Source organism: Melanotaenia boesemani, chromosome 6, assembly GCF_017639745.1.
Source record: "Melanotaenia boesemani isolate fMelBoe1 chromosome 6, fMelBoe1.pri, whole genome shotgun sequence".
In the NCBI taxonomy this organism is placed as follows: domain Eukaryota; kingdom Metazoa; phylum Chordata; class Actinopteri; order Atheriniformes; family Melanotaeniidae; genus Melanotaenia; species Melanotaenia boesemani.
The window spans coordinates 10677843-10696776 of NC_055687.1; the positions used below are offsets into that span (position 1 = coordinate 10677843).

Here is an 18934-nt window from a genome sequence, read left to right on the forward strand (position 1 = left end):
CAGACATGGTCCCTATTTTATGAAAACAAAAAATGCTATATATTGTTAATTTAACTTTGGCTTTATAGAATTCATTATTTATGGTGAAAATCTCACTTTTGAAAGCATAAAACCAAGTTTGGTTTCAGCATGGGGTGGAGCAAGGAGGTCCAGAGCTTTTTAGTATTAGCATGAACGGGGTCCCCAAGGAAAATAGGTTGGGAACCACTGTGCTAAATGACTTTAGAATTGAATAAATGTATTTCTCTGGATTTTCATGTCAGGATTCACTTTTTTTTTTATTTTTAATGTCAAATTACATTAAAAAAAAATCTGTTCATCCAGACACAAGCATACAATATCAGCTTAAACGATCATTTTATTTTACATAATAAAGAAAACTACTAACATTTATACTGTTTGAACAAAAAATGAAATACAAATCTTACATACATCACCTTGTACAGGCATGACATATAATGTAATTACATTTTAACTCAGTACAGCATTAATTCAATATACAAATAGTAATATGAACAACTTTTCTTTTTCTTTATAATAAAAACAATTACAAACATTATTAAACAGAAACTGAAAAACAACTCTTTGTTATTTCAGAAATACTGTATACCATAATTTTATTTACATTTACATAAAGTTTGACTGCAAGTTTAAACAGATAAAGCTGCCTTTTCACGCTCATCCACTATTGCTTTTCATCACAGCTCACTGGTTTCCAGCCTTCATGTTGGACAGATATTACACATTAACCATCAGTGGGAAGATCAGTCACCCAGGAGCTGAGGTAAAAGTTTGTTAGATCAAGGCTAAGAGATTTTATAACTCAAAGTGATAGTAATGTCCCTATTGTGTTCGCCAAATCATTCCCATTCACCCACTTCTATTTCCCATGTTGTGCTCTCAGACCGATCCAATTTCCTTTGAGCCGAGAACTGCCCCAAGTGTTACCACTGACAGTTTTCTGAAAAAAAGAAAGAGGACGTTATCAGACATATTTAAATATAAACATTCATAAAGTTCATGATTTTCTTCTTACTTTTTCATTGTCATTATAAGCAAAGTCAAGCCATAGTGATTGATGTAGCCATCCCTAACAATGGAAATATCAGGAAAAAGGAACATGAGAAACTGGAGAACTACCAAGGACTCAAGGAAGAGCTGTAGACAGCCTGAAAGGTGAAGGCAACATGGTACCAGTGGGCATTGGAGCATCAGAGAAACTGCACATGGCTCTATGTTTCCATCTTCTGCGTCCAGCATAAATGGGCCTTAAAGGCCTGTTTATGTTCAGTGCAGACAGTTTCGTCATAATATGGCGCCCTTATACTTTCATGTCTTTTACGTTTCCATGGGTAATAAGTCAGTTCATCCACAAGTAGGCAGTGCTGAGTTCAGAGTTCACTTCTGCACTTCAATCCCGGTTGGCGGCGGTTAGCTAAGCTCCCTAGAGGATAAGTCCAGGTTTTGTTTTTTTGTAATGTAGTACCGTACTTACGGAAGCGTGGAGCTGTCACCCAAATAAAAAAAAAATCGTGATATGTTTATTGTAAAAATCTAAAACGTATCACGTTATAACATGATAAGGTCCGATTTTTTTTTTATTTGGGTGACAGCTCCACGCTTCCGTACGTACTGGTGCTTTTCCATGTCATGAGAAAATTTTAACAACATCACAGCCCCTCCCTCCAGATGCAGGTAGGCGGGTCTTCGCCTTACAGGCATAAAAAACTGCACCCACCAACACATATGAATGTTGAAATGGTGTAAATTTGCTAGTTTCAGACTTCTGTTCTTTCATGGAGTTTCTGATTAAGTATTCCTGCAATGGGATGGGAATGGGAGCGTAAAAGTAACACCAGATTTTATTCTTTACCTGCTGATCCTCACCTAGCGACAGACAGCAGCTCAAATCGAAGCAGCGGACACTTGCAGCAGCACTTCCTGTAGCTGCCACAACCTGCCGCAAGTCTTGCCACAGTTTTCCAGAGCCTGCTGGAGCTGTTGACAGGCCAGAGCAACAGGGCTAATGGCTCAGGCTAACCCAGGGGTTCTCAAGGGGTTTGCCCATTGGTGCTTTAACAAATTTGTCCATGTTTTGCCAGCACTGCAAAAACCTATAAGTTTTATTTATCATTAATAATAATAATAATAGTACATTTTATTTCAAAGCACCTTTCAAGACCCCCAAAGACACTTTACAACATAAAACATAATAAAAAAGGCAAGTAAGAACAAAAAAAAAAAAAAAAAAAAAAAATTCAAAGTACACAGAAGAAGCTGGAAAATACAGAATGAATGAATGGCAGAGTAAGTTTACATGTTAGTGGTTACAATGAGTAGGCAGTTTTGAACAGGTGAGTTTTGAGTTTGGATGTGAAAATGGCAAGAGCATCAGAGTTTCTGATGGCTGGTGGCAGAGAGTTCCAAAGCTGGGGAGCAGAGCAACTGAAGGCACGACTCCCTATAGTGCTGAGGCGGGCAGAGGGCACAGTCAGATGTATGGAGCCAATGGAGTTGCTGTAGAATGGATGTGATACATATAAATGTATATATATGAATATATATGTCCTTACAAACGGCTTGTATGATGATAGGATTAAATGAAGGCTGGAATATTCTCTACAACCCAGAGCAGCGCATTTTGCTCCAGGAGCAGTGGCTGCAGTGGACAGGAAAGGAGGAAGTGAAATGGTGTTTCAGGAAATGTTTTTCAAATTTTAGTTGTGACCTTCTGCAAATATTCATGGAACATTTAAAAAAAAAAAAGTTTTCATCCCAACAATCCAGGCAATGTTCTCTGTTAGGGGCGGATTTAAGAAATTTGGGGCCCAATGTGAAGGCAGGCAGGGCCCTCTGAAATGAGATGACAACACACAAAACAACAGAACAATTATACAGATACACACATTTTAACAGAATACACATGCACTATTTTTTACCAGTAGGCTGTCTGATAGAATACTTAGGGTGTATCACATGTACAGAATTGAATTTCATGACTGTATATGTGACAGAGATGATTTACTTTATCCATCACAAATTTGGGCAGCAGCAGCAGCAGTGAGCCAGTAGAGGCTGTTCTCTATGTTGTGGGTCTGAAATGAGAAGACAACACACACAACAACAGGTCCATTATACAGATACGGACATTTTAACAGAATACACATGCATGATTTGTTTTACCTTTTATCCCTCTCTCCCCCTTTTACTTCTGCTCCTTTTACTCGTTGTCTGCCTCTCCCTTTATTTCTTTCTACTTCTTTTTTCCCTTTTGTCCTTGTCTTTTTTCTTCTTCTTACCTTAAATCATATTCCTCTCCTTTTTTTCTTATTTCTTTTCATGTCTTTTTTTTGTCCTTGGGGTGCCTGCCCTTGGTGTTGGGTTGGCGTGGCCCGCGGTGGTTTTACCTTGGGCGGTCGGGCTCCGTTGGGTTCCTGGGCATGGCTCTGTTGGGAGGAGATGGGTGGTCCTTGTGGGGTGCCTGCCCTCCATGCGGCCTGTGCCACAGCACCTGGTTGCCGCTGGGCCTGCTCACCGTCACCCTGGCCTGCCTGGTGCCCCTGCCCCGTCGCGCTGGTTGGCCCCGGTCTGTATTATGTAGTACTGTGGTAGTTTATATTGTTTTTTGTGATGTGTTTTAGTCAGCCTAGACAACCGTTATTTCCACATTTTAATCCTGTCCTTTTCTCCCTTTTTTTCTCTTTTCCTCTATCTCCCTGTCAGGTTCGGCACTGACATAAAAACTCAAGAAAATAAGACATGTATATAACATGTCTCCCCTGGTAGAGCAATTCTGTCAAGCAAAATATGGCACACAGACCATCATTCTGTATGTTAGGATGCTGGACAGGACAGGGTTAAAAACTAAAAAAAAAAAGGAGACGTGGAAATGTAAAAAGCAAATGTTTATTGAGCCATTTTTATATTTCTATATTTATTTTTCATTTTGGCAGTTTCAGTCCTCCATACCACTACACGGTAAGTAGGTGTGTAAAGCAAAACTCGGCTGCACTGTCATCCCTCACACACCTCTATTCATACAATGAATGAATGCAGTTCTAAGAAACATAAAACCAACTGAACACACAGAAAATATAATATAAACACCATTTGTAGACAACACACATCTTACTTTTACAAACTTTAGTAGTGCATTATCTAAATCTATTGCCACCAAAATCTAACTTAACTTTATTATCTTGACAGTTTAACTGCACACAGCTGTAAATTGTATTGTCCAAGATACGTTTTTATTTTCAGCCTCATGACAGCCAGGAACTCAACACGAGAACAGACTAAGCTACTCTGAGCTAAATTAGCTTCTGTATTATCTCCAATACTTACCACTGTCTTGATTGCGTTTCTTTTTGCTCTGTTTTTTTTTTTTTCTTTTTTGTTAATTTATGGGGTTCTGCTTTGGTCTACTACCATCATTCCAAACTCTCCACATTGCCACTGCTCTGTAGTGAGTCAAAGCTGGCCAGCACTCGGGGACCCAAGCATTTGCCTGGCGTGCCTGTTGACCAGCGATGCCTCTGACTAACCACTGACTAACCACACAGCTACTACTAGAGGGGAAACTCTAACCACCCCAATTATCTAAAGACAGGATGCGTGCACAACTAAAGTTCCTGGAAGCACTGTCGCAGCACAGGAATGGTTCTGCATGCCTGGCAATCAATCAATCAATCAATCAATCAATCAATCAATCAATCAATCAATCAATCAATCAATCAATCAATCAATCAATCAATCAATCAATCAATCAATCAATCAGTCAGTCAATCAATCAAAAATAATAATTAAAAAAATAAATAAATAAAGTAGTGATGGATGTGATGATGTACTCTGCCATTGCCCACACGGACTGAAATTCTGCAGGAAATCAGCACTTGTTTGAAAATAAACTCTAAATATTCTGTGCAAATTGAAAAAGCATGATATGAAACACTGAGTAAAATATATATTTTATTGTGATGCAGTCAAGATGCATCACCTATGATGGACTTATAATTCTGCCACCTTAGGAATTTTCAATTTACAAGGAAAGAATATAAAAATCTTTTTTTCTTATGTTTTGTTTTATGGATTGTTCCTAAACTTTAGAAAAGTTTGTAAGTTATTTTGTTTAGTTATGTAGTTGCTACTGATTTAACTAAAACTCACGTTTTTCAACAATGTGACAACATGCTGATTAATGAAAACAGACTAAACATCCATTGGTTTCAATTTATATTTATTATTTGATGTAACCTGATATGAAGGTTCTTTACATAAAACACTTTGTTCTGTGTCCCCTGTAAAGTCATACAGCTCCATCTGCTGGTCAAACAACAGCAGGAATTAAAAGTTAAACAGGAACCAGACCAGTCTTGTTGGTCCTCCATTTGCTGATAAATGACATCGCTGTAACTTTATCAAAGAAGATAAACAAAGTCAGACGTTTTAATGAGAAACAGTTGAGTGTATCTGTAATATTATACATGTATTTCTCTGAATGTTGATATTCATAATCACACCTTGTACAGGCATGACATAGAATGTAATTACATTTTAACTCAGTACAGCATTTATTCAATATACAAATATACAAATAGTAATATGAACAACTTTTCTTTTTCTTTATAATAAAAACAATTACAAACATTATTAAAAGAAAAACTGAAACACAAGTCTTTGTTATTTCAGAAATACTGTTTACTATAATTTTATTAATAATTACATGAAGTTTGACTGCAGGTTTAAACAGATAAAGCTGCCTTTTCACAGATCCACCGCTGCTTTTCATCACAGCTCACTGATTTCCATCCTTCATGTTGAACAGAGATTACACATCGACCATCAGTGGCAGGTACAGTCATCCGGGAGCTGAGGAAAAAGTTTGTTACAGTCAATTCAGCTTTATTTATGATTTATTTATCATCTCAAAGCACTATATAGACATAATCAATTCAAACCAATTCACTCTGATCCAATTAAAACACATTAGTCCACTTTATAGTAACTGTGTTCATACAAGCCAGTTCATAAAAAATATTATTTCAAATCAAGACTGAAAGATTTTAGAACTCAAAATGATGGAAATGTTGTGTCTCTTACGTGTTAGCTAAATCACTTCCATCAACCCACTTCCATTTCCCATCTTTTGCTCTCAGACCGATCCAGTATCCTCTGAACCCATAACTGCCCCAACTGTTACCACTGATATTTTTCTGAGAAAAATAAAAGAAGTTGTCAAACATATTTAAATTATTAACAAACATAAAGATCATGATTCTTTTCTTACCTTTTCATTGTCATCAGCTACAACAACCAGATCTGAACCTTTTCCTCTGCAGTCTTTTCGAGCTTCTTCCCAGTTTCTCTGACCAGCAGAATCATGGTCATTTACTCCATAACAGCTGGACTGACTGTGTAACCAGCCGCTCTCACATGTTTTACATGTTCTTGCTGAAAAAACAAGGATCAATAAGAGATATGTTTACTGTGTAATGATGTTTATTTTTTAACATGAATGTTTACAGTAGGTAAGTGAACATACGGCTGTCTTGTTGTCGACAGTAGGCATTGATGCTCCATTGAGCTCGACTGGTGTTGAACTGAATCATCTCTGCCTCCATGTTTTGAATTTGTTCTGTTAGCTTTTTCTTCTCTGTCTCCAGCTTCATGTTTTGTGTCTCCAGCCTCTGGATTTTTGTCTCCAGGTTTTTCTTTTGATCTGTAAGGTCCATCTTTTCAGTCGTCAGGTTTCTTATCTCATCTTTTAACAGAGATTGGGATTTTGTCAGGGTTTTGAACACACTTAGCTGGTCTGTCACATTTCTAAGGTTCCTGGTCAAGTTTTCTTTCTCTGAAGTTAGACTGCTGATGTGGGAGTTCAAGTTGTAAATTTCTTCCTGTAGAGCTGTTTGATGAATAGATGCAACTGCAAAATCAAAATGAGATCTTTAATGGGTGAGGGTCTTATCCATTTTTGTTTGGCAGATCACCACAACTAAGAAATTTCATCTCTGCCCTTTTTTCAGGTTTTCCAGCCTCCTGAGAGCTAAAACAAAATCAACAGAAATCCCGCAAAAATGACTCAAACTCACAATAAGCTTTTTTTTATTTTTCTATATTGTCCCACTTCCAATATACTTATTTTTCGCTGTGTGTCTCTCCTTTTCTACCTTCTGGTTTGTGTTCTCACCTTCTGAGACAGATTTGGTCAGGTTCAGGTTCCTCAGCTCCATCTAGATGTTTTTCTTGGAAATTGCTGAAGTAACTACAGCAAGAGACACGTAACGGTTTTCTCTCTGAGCGTTTGATCAACTGCAAGTTTGCTAATTAGGGATATCTTCTGAAAACAACACAACACAGTCTGCTACATTGTGCATGTTGGCATCTCTGGACTGCTTTAAGATCAGCTTAAAAATGTAAAACCTAACCTAAATCTCACAAACATGAAAAACTTACAGCAGATACGAAGGAGAAGGATTCCTATCAGTACCAGCCAACATATCAATGGTGGAAAAATCTGAGAGAACGAGCAACACTTGTAATCTGATGGAGGAACAAAGAAGAAAAAGAAGAATTGAATGAAGTCTCCTCTGCAACAGGAAACACTTTAAGTTTCTTTTTAAAGGTTTTCTAGAAATTATTTGTAGAATTGTAATTCATAAAAAGAACAAACAACAAAAGATTATTTTAACAATGTTGAAAACATTTAATGTAAAATACCTGAGGTGGCTTTCAGTTTGTTTACAGTCGATGCAGCTGCATTAACATAATCAGCTTCTTCTTCAATTTCCTCTGAAAAATTCACAGATCACAAATACATTTGTCAAAAGTTAATTTTATCTTCTAAAGAGCTGCAACTGATGATAAGTTTTAATCTGCCAGTTGGTTCTTCATTCAGCATCATTGTGGTTTACCAGAGTGTAATGTCTCCTCATTGTTTGTTTTATCCCAAAGAAATTCATGTTTAACTGATAAAAACATCAACATTGTTTTGTTACAAATATTCTGTTTTCTTATGTTTATCTTAGTTTTATTTATTTATTCATTCGTTCGTTTGTTCATTTTTCATCTGTTTTCAGTTGAAACATTTGTACATGTTTTAGTCAGTTTTTGTCCAACTTTTGTTCCTTGAGTCACATTTCTGTGTATAACTTCTTTCTTTCTCTGCTATTTTTTCCTCTTTTGTTTGAAACTCAACTCACAAGTAAACTTAATGTTTTTGGATGGTGCGTATTACACCTTGTTTTCTATTAATGAGGTAATAGATGCCAGTTATCTCGACACTTTCAGCCCTGATCTGAAGATTCAATCAAGAAATTCTCAGAATAAACGTGGATTACATTTGAACATTGTAAACTAACTAAAAGCATTAACATTGTAAATCTACACAAGAAACAAGAATGTTCTGGAGTCATATTGTCTTATAAAGTGTCTTACCTCCAGGTACAGAGATGTTGGGGTTTCCAAAAGTGAAATTCAGTCTCTGTGTTCTTCTGTCCATTTTGAAAAAAGTGTCACCATCCACCCTGCATGAAGGCTGCAGAGGAAATGTAAATGTGTGCAAGACGTCAGTCTTATAGTTTCCTGGTGTTTATTTCTGCTTTGAGGATGTAACACTTTCTTCAAAGAGACTGTTCCTTATTCATTTACTGACTATATATGGAAAATTGTAAAACTAACCTTTATGTGTGCAACAGTCTTTCTTTAAACTGTTGTGGTCTCAATGTCTCCGTTTTGTTTCATTTAGTTCTTCTTCTGGTGTCTTCAGCTGCTGATTTTTCTCATTAGCAGCTCAGTTTCTCAGATTTTTGTTTATTTTTAAACCTCTTAAAAAGTAAGAAGTGCCAGAGGTAGTGTGTGTCTAATATAACAAGTTAAACTGAACATTTAGAAAAAGATTTTTTCTTTTTTCTCTTTAAGGCTGTACAGAAAATGTACGGATCAGTTCTCAGTTTTTCCTCATTCTCACATATTTCACTTGATAAAATCTTTCCCTGTTTCGGGTGGACAGTTTATAATTACCGGAGAAACTCTTTTTGCTTTCCTTGTCTTTCAACTTCCCAAACTTTCCACTCAGCTTTTTATTTTAGGCAAGGCAAGGAAGTTTACTTGTACAGCACATTTGTTGTACAAGACTATTTAAAGTGCTTTACATAAAACAGTAAACACGTTACAGCAGGGTTCAGAGGAAGAATTAAAAAGTAGGCAAACTTTAAAAAGAAATTAATTAAATGAAAACAGGTAAAGCTCAATTAAAATGAGACATTTTTGGGCTTTAAAACTCAAAAATCCTATCCTATATTATTTTATAAAATGAGCTGATGCTGATCTGCTGAATTAGTTTCTTTTGATGTAACTCACAAAGTTCTCAGACTGATAATCAGGAAATAAGAACAGAAGACGACTTTTCCATGAAACCACATTACAGTCTACTGATAAAAGCAGGTGAATATTTGAAGATTAAAAGGAAGAATAGACCAAATGTTAACCCACTTTGAGTTCAGAGCAGTTTAAATAAACACTTCTGTGGATCTGTCGACTCTTTACACAAACTACAGAGAGTCCAGACTGGGACGTTTTCTTTATTTTCCTGCTCAACCAGTTTCTCAAAGCGTTTCATTAGAATAAAAAAAAGCTCAATGACAACACAGTTTGTGCTTAATTTGATCATCATTTTTCATCTCATCTTTAAAAAGTCTGCATGTGTACTAAAACATGCATCTTATTTTCAGACTTCCTCTTTCACACCTCTACATATTCAGCTAAGTCTCAGGCTGCTGCATTTTTTTTTTTGTAGTGAAGCTTTTGTTTTTGATGCTGCTTCTTTACATTTATTTATTCACAAAAGTGTTTGTGGACTTACATATTGTTTTAACACTTATATCCACCCCCTTCCTACAGAACTCGCAGAACTACAGATGAAAATGAGCTCGTTTGCTAACTCTTGTACATTTGCATTTTAAATGTAAACTGAAATGTTGATTAATGTGCATTGTTCCTTTAAAAATAACTGAATAAATAAAATAAAATAAATACTCTATACGATACTGCTCGTTGTTCTGTTGTTGCTGTGCGGACGACACGACTCTAGTGGGTCTCATCACCAAGGGCGACGAGACTCACTACAGGAAAGAAACTGATCTTCTGACCACGTGGTGCAGAGACCACAACCCCTGCTGAACGACAGCAAGACCAAGGAGATGCTTTTCAATGTCCAGAGAGGCAACACCCAGCACCCACCACTGACCATCGGTGGTGCTGCTGTAGAGAGAGTGAGCAGCACCAAATTCCTGGGGGTGCACATGAGTGAAGACCTCTCCTGGACTACCAGCACTGCATCACTGGCAATGAAAGCCCAGCGGCGCCTCTACGTCTTGTGCAAACTCATGCGGGCAAGTGCTCCACCACCCATCATGACCACATTTTACAGAGAACCACTGAGAGCATTATTTCCTGCTGCAACACTGTGTGGGGCGAGAGCTGCACTGACTACAACAGGAGAGCCCTGCAGCGCATGGTGAACACAACTGGAAGGATCATTGGTGCACCACCTCCCTCCCTGAAGGACATATACACCACTCGCCTCACTCGCAAAACAATCACTATAGCAAGCGATGCAAGCCACCCTGCATACAACCTGTTCAGCCTCCTGCCCTCTGGCAAGAGGTATAGGAGTCTCTGTTCTCGTACCAACAGGCTCACCAACCGCTTCATCCACTAGCCGGTTAGGATGCTGAACTCTCCCCTCTGCACCCTCAGCTCCTTTCACCAGCTAAAAACATTAAGCTGCCTTTCACAGATCCACTGCTGCTTTTCATCACAGCTCACTGATTTCCATCCTCCATTGTGGACAGAGATTACACATTAACCATCAGTGGGAAGATCAGTCACCCAGAAGCAGAGGAAAAAATTTGTTAGATCAAGGCTAAATGATTTTATAACTCAAAGTGATAGAAATGTCCCTATTGTGTTCGCCAAATCATTCCTATTCACCGACTTCCATTTCCCATGTTGTGCTCTCAGACCGATCCAGTTTCCTTTGAGCCCAGAACTGCCCCAACTGTAATCACTGACAGTTTTCTGAGAAAAAGAAAGAGGACGTTATCAGACATATTTAAATATAAACACATAAAGTTCCGGATTTTCTTCTTACCTTTTCATTGTCATTATAAGCAAAGTCAAGCCATAGTGATCGATGTAGCCATCCCTAACAATGGAAATATCAGGAAAAAGGAACATGAGAAACTAGAGAGCTACCAAGGACTCAAGGAAGAGCTGTAGACAGCCTGGAAGGTGAAGGCAACATGGTACCAGTGGGCATTGGAGCATCAGAGAAACTGCCCATCGCTCTATGTTTCCGTCTTCTGTGTCGAGCATAAATGGGCCTTAAAGGCCTGTTTATGTTCAATGCAGACAGTTTTGTCATTTGTAATGTAGTACCATACTGGTGCTTTTCTATGTCATGAGAAAATTTTAACAACCTCACAGCCCCTCCCTCCAGATGCAGGTAGGTGGGTCCTCGCCTTACAGGCATAAAAAACACACCCACCAACGCATATGAATGTTGAAATGGTGTAAATTAGCTAGTTTCAGATTGTTGTTTTATGTTGCCCTCGTGTGTCATTGTGACGGGTCAGTTAGTTTTCAGTTCCTTATGTTGATGTTCTGTTTAATTGACCTCTTTTATGAGCCCAGAATGATCACTTTGGAATTTGTATTTTTGTTGTTTTTTTTTTTGGAAATGAAATATCAAAAGACTTTTTCTTAAAAAAAACCTCCTGTGCTCTCTCCATCCTTAATTGGCCTCAGTCCCTCACACACCTCTATTCATACAATGAATAAATGCAGTTATAAGAAATATAAAATCAACTGAACACACAGAAAATATAATATAAACACCATCTGCAGACAACACACAACTTACTTTTACAAACTTTAGAAGTGCATTATCTAAATCTATTGCCACCAAATCTAACTTAAGTTTTTCCTTTTGCTCTGCTTTTTTTATTTTTTATCAATTTATGGGGTTCTGCTTTGGTCTACTACCATCATTCCAAACTCTCCACATTGTCACTGCTCTGTAGCGAGACAAAGCTGGCAGCACTCGGGGACCCAAACATTTGCCTGACATACCTGTTGAGCAGCGATGCCTCTGATTAACCACTGACTAACCACACAGCTACTACTAGAGGGGAAACTTTAACCGCTCCAATTATCTAAAGACAGGATGCATGCGCAACTAAAGTTCCTGGAAGCACTGTCGCAGCACAGGCATGGTTTTCCACTTGTCTGTCAGTCAGTCAGTCAGTCAGTCAGTCAGTCAATCAATAATTCAAAATAATAATAATGAAATAAATAAATAAAAAGTAGTGATGGATGTGATGATGTGCTCTGCCATTGCCCACACAGACCGAAATTCTGCAGGAAATCAGCACTTATTTGAAAATAAATTCTAAATATTCTGTGTAAATAGAAAAAGCATGATATGAAACACTGAGTAAAATATATATTTTATTGTGATGCAGTCAAGATGCATCATCTATGATGGACTTATAATTCTGTCACCTTAGGAATTTTAAATTTACAGTGGAAAGAATATAAAAATCTTTTTTTCTTATGCTTTGTTTTATGGATCGTTCCTAAACTTTAGAAAAGTTTGTGAGTTATTTTGTTTAGTTATCCCGAGTTATGTTGTTGCTACTGATTTCATTAAAACTCACGTTTATCAACGATGTGACAACATGCTGATTAATGAAAACAAACTAAACATCCACTGGTTTCAATTTATATTTATTATTTGATGTAACCTCATATGAAGGCTCTTTACATAAAATACTTTGTTCTGTGTCCCCTGTAAAGTCATACAGCTCCATCTGCTGGTCAAACATCAGCAGGAATTAAAAGTTAAACAGGAACCAGACCAGTCTTGTTGGTCCTCCATTTGCTGATAAATGACATCGCTGTAACTTTATCAAAGAAGATAAACAAAGTCAGACTTTTTAATGAGAAACAGTTGAGTGTATCTATAATATTATACATGTATTTATCTGAATGTTGATATCCATAATCACACCTTGTACAGGCATGACATAGAATGTAATTACATTTTAACTCAGTACAGCATTTATTCAATATACAAATATACAAATAGTAATATGAACTTTTCTTTTTCTTCATAATAAATACAAATACAAATTAATATTATTAAAAGAAAAACTGAAACACAAGTCTTTGTTATTTCAGAAATACTGTAAACTATAATTTCATTAACAATTACATGAAGTTTGAATGCAGGTTTAAACAGATAAAGCTGCCTTTTCACAGATCCACCGCTGCTTTTCATCACAGCTCACTGATTTCCATCCATCATGTTGGACAGAGATTACACATCGACCATCAGTGGCAGGTACAGTCATCCAGGAGCTGAGGAAAAAGTTTGTTACAGTCAATTAAATTCAGCTTTATTTATTTAACATTAATACAAAATCATCTAAAAACACTATATAGACATAATCAATTCAAACCAATTCACTGTGATTCAATTAAAACACATTAGTCCACTTTATAGTAACTGTGTTCATACAAGCCAGTTCATAAAAAATATTATTTCAAATCAAGACTGAAAGATTTTAGAACTCAAAGTGATGGAAATGTTGTGTCTCTTACGTGTTAGCTAAACCACTTCCATCAACCCACTTCCATTTCCCATCTTTTGCTCTCAGACCGATCCAGTATCCTCTGAACCCAGAACTGCCCCAACTGTTACCACTGATATTTTTCTGAGAAATAAAAGAAGTTATCAAACATATTTAAATTATTAACAAAAATAAAGATAATGATTCTTTTCTTACCTTTTCATTGTCACGAGCTACAACAACCAGGTCTGAACCTTTTCCTCTGCAGTCTTTTTGAGCTCCTTCCCAGTTTCTCTGACCAGCAGAATCATGGTCATTTATTGCATAACAGCTGGACTGACTGTGTAACCAGCCGCTCTCACATGGTTTACATGTTCTTGCTGAAAAAACAAGGATCAATAAGAGACATGTTTACTGTGTAATGATATTATTAATGTTTATTTTTTAACATGAATGTTTACAGTAGGTAAGTGAACATACGGCTGTCTTGTTGTTGACAGTAGGCATTGATGCTCCATTGAGCTCGACTGGTGTTGAGCTGAATCATTTCTGCCTCCAAGTTTTGAATTTGTTCTGTTAGCTTTTTCTTCTCTGTCTCCAGCTTCATGTTTTGTGTCTCCAGCGTCTGGATTTTTGTCTCCAGGTTTTTCTTTTGTTCTGTAAGGTCCATCTTTTCAGTCGCCAGGTTTCTTATCTCATCTTTTAACAGATATTGGGATTTTTTCAGGGTTTTGAACACACTTAGCTGGTCTGTCACATTTCTAAGGTTCCTGGTCAAGTTTTCTTTCTCTGAAGTTAGACTGCTGATGTGGGAGTTCAAGTTGTAATTTTCTTCCTGTAGAGCTGTTTGGTTGGACTTTAACTGGCTCGCCACGTCATGAATAGATACAACTGCAAAATCAAAATGAGATCTTTAATGGGTGAGGGTCTTATCCATTTTTTGTTTGGCAGATCACCACAACTAAGCAATGTCACCTCTGCCCTTTTTCAGGTTTTCCAGACTCCTGAGAGCCAAAACAAAATCAACAGAAATCCCTCAAAAATGACCCAAACGCATAAGCTTCTTTATTTTTCTATATTGTCCCACTTCCAATGTTATAAAATTCACTCAAAAATGTATAATAGCTTTTTATCATAGATAATTACGTCATATAAACAGGAATAATAGAATAATTGTTGAATGATTCTTCTTCTATAGCCAAGGATTTACAGTGTTCTTCCTTTCAAAAAAGTTTATTTATGCTAAGAAGCTCAGCTAACAACATTATTTTGACTGGTGTTCCCTGAGCTGCTATATCTTGCATTAAAACTGGCCTTATTAATTCAAAGTATGGAACAAATGGATATAATTTGTACTGAAAATTGAAAGGTAACATAAAACAAATATAAATTAGTGGCTATTCAACCGTAACCCCTTTAGGTAGATCCTGTGTGTCAGTGGTGTGTCTGGTTATTGTTTTTAGTTTTAATAATACTATAATAATAATAATAATAACACATTTCATGGTTAAAATATGATGGAGGCCTTTTTTTCATACTGACTGTAGACAAACAATCCACCGACTCCCAACGACAAAATGACACAAGCAATCCCAAAACAATAAGCCAACTTTTTAAAGCAACTTCTTTTTTCAGATTCCTTGTCTGGCAGGGGTCCTGCTGAGGTGAAACAGAAATAAACATGTCACTTTTACTGTCACTGAATCTGCTGTTACCCCTTTTGTTCAACACTTTCCCTGCAAGTTACAGCTCAGAAAATTAATAATATGTAAAAAAACACAGAAACAAAGTAAAGAAACAGAAAGCACTTTTTGATAGGCTAAAGCCTCATATCATCATCATTACATTTTTAAACATACACATAACAAACACACACAGAAGCCTGTTAAAGTCTCAATAAGCATCACTGAAGTTTTAAAGAAAATCCATGTTTTATGAACCAAACCATCTAAAGCTAGAAAGATGCTCATATTGGCACTAAGAAAGAAGGTTGCAGAGAAAACACTGATTTGGAGTGTAAAAAAATAACACCAGTAGAGATTTATGCAGTTTGCAAACTAAACATTTGAAGCAACATTGGCAACATCTGTGTCAGCCTCAGCTAAAGTCATAATAAAGCATTAAAAACAAATGTGTAACACTGAAATTAGTTTGTTATAGAAGCAAATGAGAATAAAATATTCAGAATAGAAATAAAAGCAATAATTATAGAAAAGAGCATTTGAAATAAAGTTCACTGAAATAGATGTTAAACTTTTAGGTACAATGTACCAATTTATACCTCTAGCTTGTGAGTAATAAGGCTGAGAAACATCAGTGACTTTTTACGAAGTTCCTTTTTAATAAAAGCAGCAATAAAAGATTTCTCATTTTCATTTTACCATTTGAATCACGTTTTTCAGTGGTTTCACTGTGAATCCTCACCTCTTACATTATTTCTTTCTTCCTTTTAGCTGTAGCGTTCAAAGGATGTTGTTTTGTAGTTAAATGTATTTTACAAAATGTAAACATTTCTCTTTGCTTGAAAGTGACAAAACTCAAGCAGAACAGTAAAGAACGTTTCTGAGTGTAATCACATTCTTTTATGAGTATTAGGAAGCTGTGGCGAGTTTCACATACGTGGATAATTCTAAAGAAAACTATTATTTAAGCCAAATATAAAGCAAATATGGACAATACCTGTGCACAGCATACCATTCATATCAGAATGTTTTTCACTTGCTTCACTGTGAAGCTTTACTTCTTCATACATAACCTCTTCTTTCTTTTTGTCTGTAGGGTTTAAAAAATAGTGTTTAACGATTAAATGTATTTAACTGATGTGTAAAACTTGTCTCTGCTTGGCAATGACAAAGCTCTAAATAAAAGCAAATGCCTAAAGAAAAGCAACACTCTAACAACTGTTTCTAAATGTAATTAGACTCTTTTACTTGTCTTTGAAAGCTGTGGTGAGTACTGCATACATGCTAAATTCTAAATAAAATATTATTTACATCCAGTATGAAGGAAATATAGATCACGTCTTGATTAGATGCAGATTCCAATAATCTGCATAGTTTGTATATGATTCTGAAATGGCTTAACTGTAGCTCAACATCTAGTTTATGCCTCTGTATATTATTGAGGAAAACATAAAATGAAATCAACTTGCAATCTTACCTTCTGGTCTGGGTCCTTTAGGTTTGAATACAACTGAGGCATAGTTATTTTTTCTTCCATCCCTGCTGAGTTTGTCTGGTCAGTAGCAGAGAGAGTATTACAGGCATCGTTTATGAGAAGTGGTAGTTTCCGTTACTTCTGCTTTTAGCTGAGAAAATCATTTGCATGGTTGATCCGGATATGACTTTAAAAACATGCACAATTTGTTCTTCTTCTATTCTATTTTATGTGTTCTTATTCTGTTGTGATCCTGTCATGAGAGATGAGACCGGACACAGAAAATATTCTTTTGTGGGTCTTCTATTCCCCGACTGCACTCAAAGGAAGCACAGTATTAATAGTTTTGTGCTTTAACTTTAAACACAATTAGTTAATAAGAAATAATGTGTTGCTAAAGGCTTCACAGGCACTTTTTGGACTACTGACCCAAAACAAACTCTAGCGATAACAACCCTGTTACTAGCTCAGAAACAGCAGTAGACAGGTTCATTTGCTCAGTAACAACAACAACATTATTCAAATAGTACTAAACCCAGTCAATATTGACATCAGTAGTGACCTATCCAAAAACAAAGACAGAAAACATGACAAAAAAACAGGTAAATACATGACTTCACAATCCACATTTTACAATAAACTCGTTTGCAGCATGTGGTGTGTGACGAAAACCTAAATGCTTGCGTGCTCTAGTATCACTGTTACGGCCCCTGGCCTTTACAGTTGGGTCCTTAGCCTGTCAGTCTACACCAGGATATGCAAAGAGGGCTGTGCCAGCGCTGCATCAGGATTGGCTGTGGACCTGCCTCCGAAGTTCCTCCCCTCCGCCTTGTGGATTGGTCGATAGTGCTCCCGTACTCCTCCAGCTGGCAATCATGAAGGATGCCTCACCTTTAAATAGGAGGATCAGTCATCATTCGGGGCAGCTGTGTCAGTAGGGCACAGTTCTCTTCGTGGGCTGTTTTCTGTATGCGAACAAGCCTTATTCTTCAGCAGGTATGTCAGTAGGACACAGTTTACAATGTGAATTGTTTGCTGAGTGTTTTATTAGAGTATTCCTTGTGCAGTTGTGTTAGTGGACACAAGATTGTCACTTGGGTCATTGTGTGTGAGTACTTCTGATTACCGTGAGCAAGTTCTGTACTTGCTGTGCAACAGACAGATTGTTACTTAAAAGGACTTGTAAATTGGGACGTTTCTCATTAGGAGACACTTCCCTCCTTTTATTTATTAGGGGTCTTTTGAGTGTTTTATTTTCTATAGTTGTATACCTGTATAGGATTTCTTGGTTAAGTTTCCTTAGTTTAGTTTTGTAACGAGTTATAATTTGCTGCCGGTTTCGTGCAGTTCCATTTGTAGGACACTTTTAGTTTGTTGTTGTATATCTGTTTACCTGAAAAAGGACACTTTCAGTTGGGTTTTTGTACGTAGCTTTATTTTTGTAAATACATTGTTGATCATTTTATTTTGTGTTCAGCTTGTTTGTGTTTCCAAACCCTCTCCTCCCCTAGACCAGAAGGGGTTAGAAAGAATCACCAAAATACCCCAGACACAATTATCACACTGCCAGCTTTATAAACAGATCTCATGTGAAAGGTAAACAGTTTGAAGCATACTAAGCTGTTTTTCCCCTGACAAGTGTTTAATTCTAGTCACTTTTTTCTTTTCTTTTCTTTTCTTTTCTATAGTCATTTGGCAGATGTGACCCCTGTGCCACCCTGTTCTTAAACCATTCTTGATTTTAGGCTTTCAAAAGTGAGATTCTCACCATAAATAATGTATTCTGGTTTAATCCTGTGCTTTGATAAAGTCAAAGTTAAATGGACAACATACAGCCTTACTTTTATTTACTAAAATAGGGACAATTGGTGGACATTAATTACAACGGCTCTAATGTTCAAAGCCTCAGGGACCCCCTGTGGTCTTTGTTTGGAACCACTGGCTTATTCAGTGCTGATTTGTGCCAAAGGCAAGTGTTACATCCCTGGGCCTGCAGCCTGAGGATGTATGTGTGAACTCTGCTGCTTGAGGAGGAAACTGATTGATTGCTGTCACAGCTGAAGACAATCCCTAATAACTAGCGGGATTGGATGGATTCAAAGATTCACTTCCTGCCTGATGTCACCGCTCACGGCTGGGATTAG

The 18934-nt window shown here is 36.9% G+C and overlaps 2 protein-coding genes across 2 annotated transcripts; both read right to left on the reverse strand.

Moving 5' to 3' along the window:
• Window positions 1-5290: 5290 nt before the first annotated feature.
• On the reverse strand, window positions 5291-16863 carry LOC121641817 (asialoglycoprotein receptor 1-like). The gene is made up of 8 exons (XM_041988139.1): window positions 16794-16863; window positions 16314-16406; window positions 15177-15293; window positions 14443-14525; window positions 6542-6869; window positions 6287-6450; window positions 6100-6212; window positions 5291-5868 (listed from the first exon to the last, which is right to left on the reverse strand). Exons 2-8 carry the CDS (start codon window positions 16384-16386, stop codon window positions 5742-5744), a joined length of 1005 nt encoding a protein of 334 aa, XP_041844073.1. The 5' UTR covers window positions 16387-16406; window positions 16794-16863; the 3' UTR covers window positions 5291-5741.
• LOC121641822 (C-type lectin domain family 4 member G-like) lies at window positions 13278-14450 on the reverse strand. The gene is made up of 4 exons (XM_041988144.1): window positions 14115-14450; window positions 13851-14014; window positions 13666-13778; window positions 13278-13422 (listed from the first exon to the last, which is right to left on the reverse strand). The coding sequence occupies exons 1-4, from the start codon at window positions 14302-14304 to the stop codon at window positions 13296-13298; spliced, it is 594 nt and encodes a 197-aa protein (XP_041844078.1). The 5' UTR covers window positions 14305-14450; the 3' UTR covers window positions 13278-13295.
• Window positions 16864-18934: the final 2071 nt, after the last annotated feature.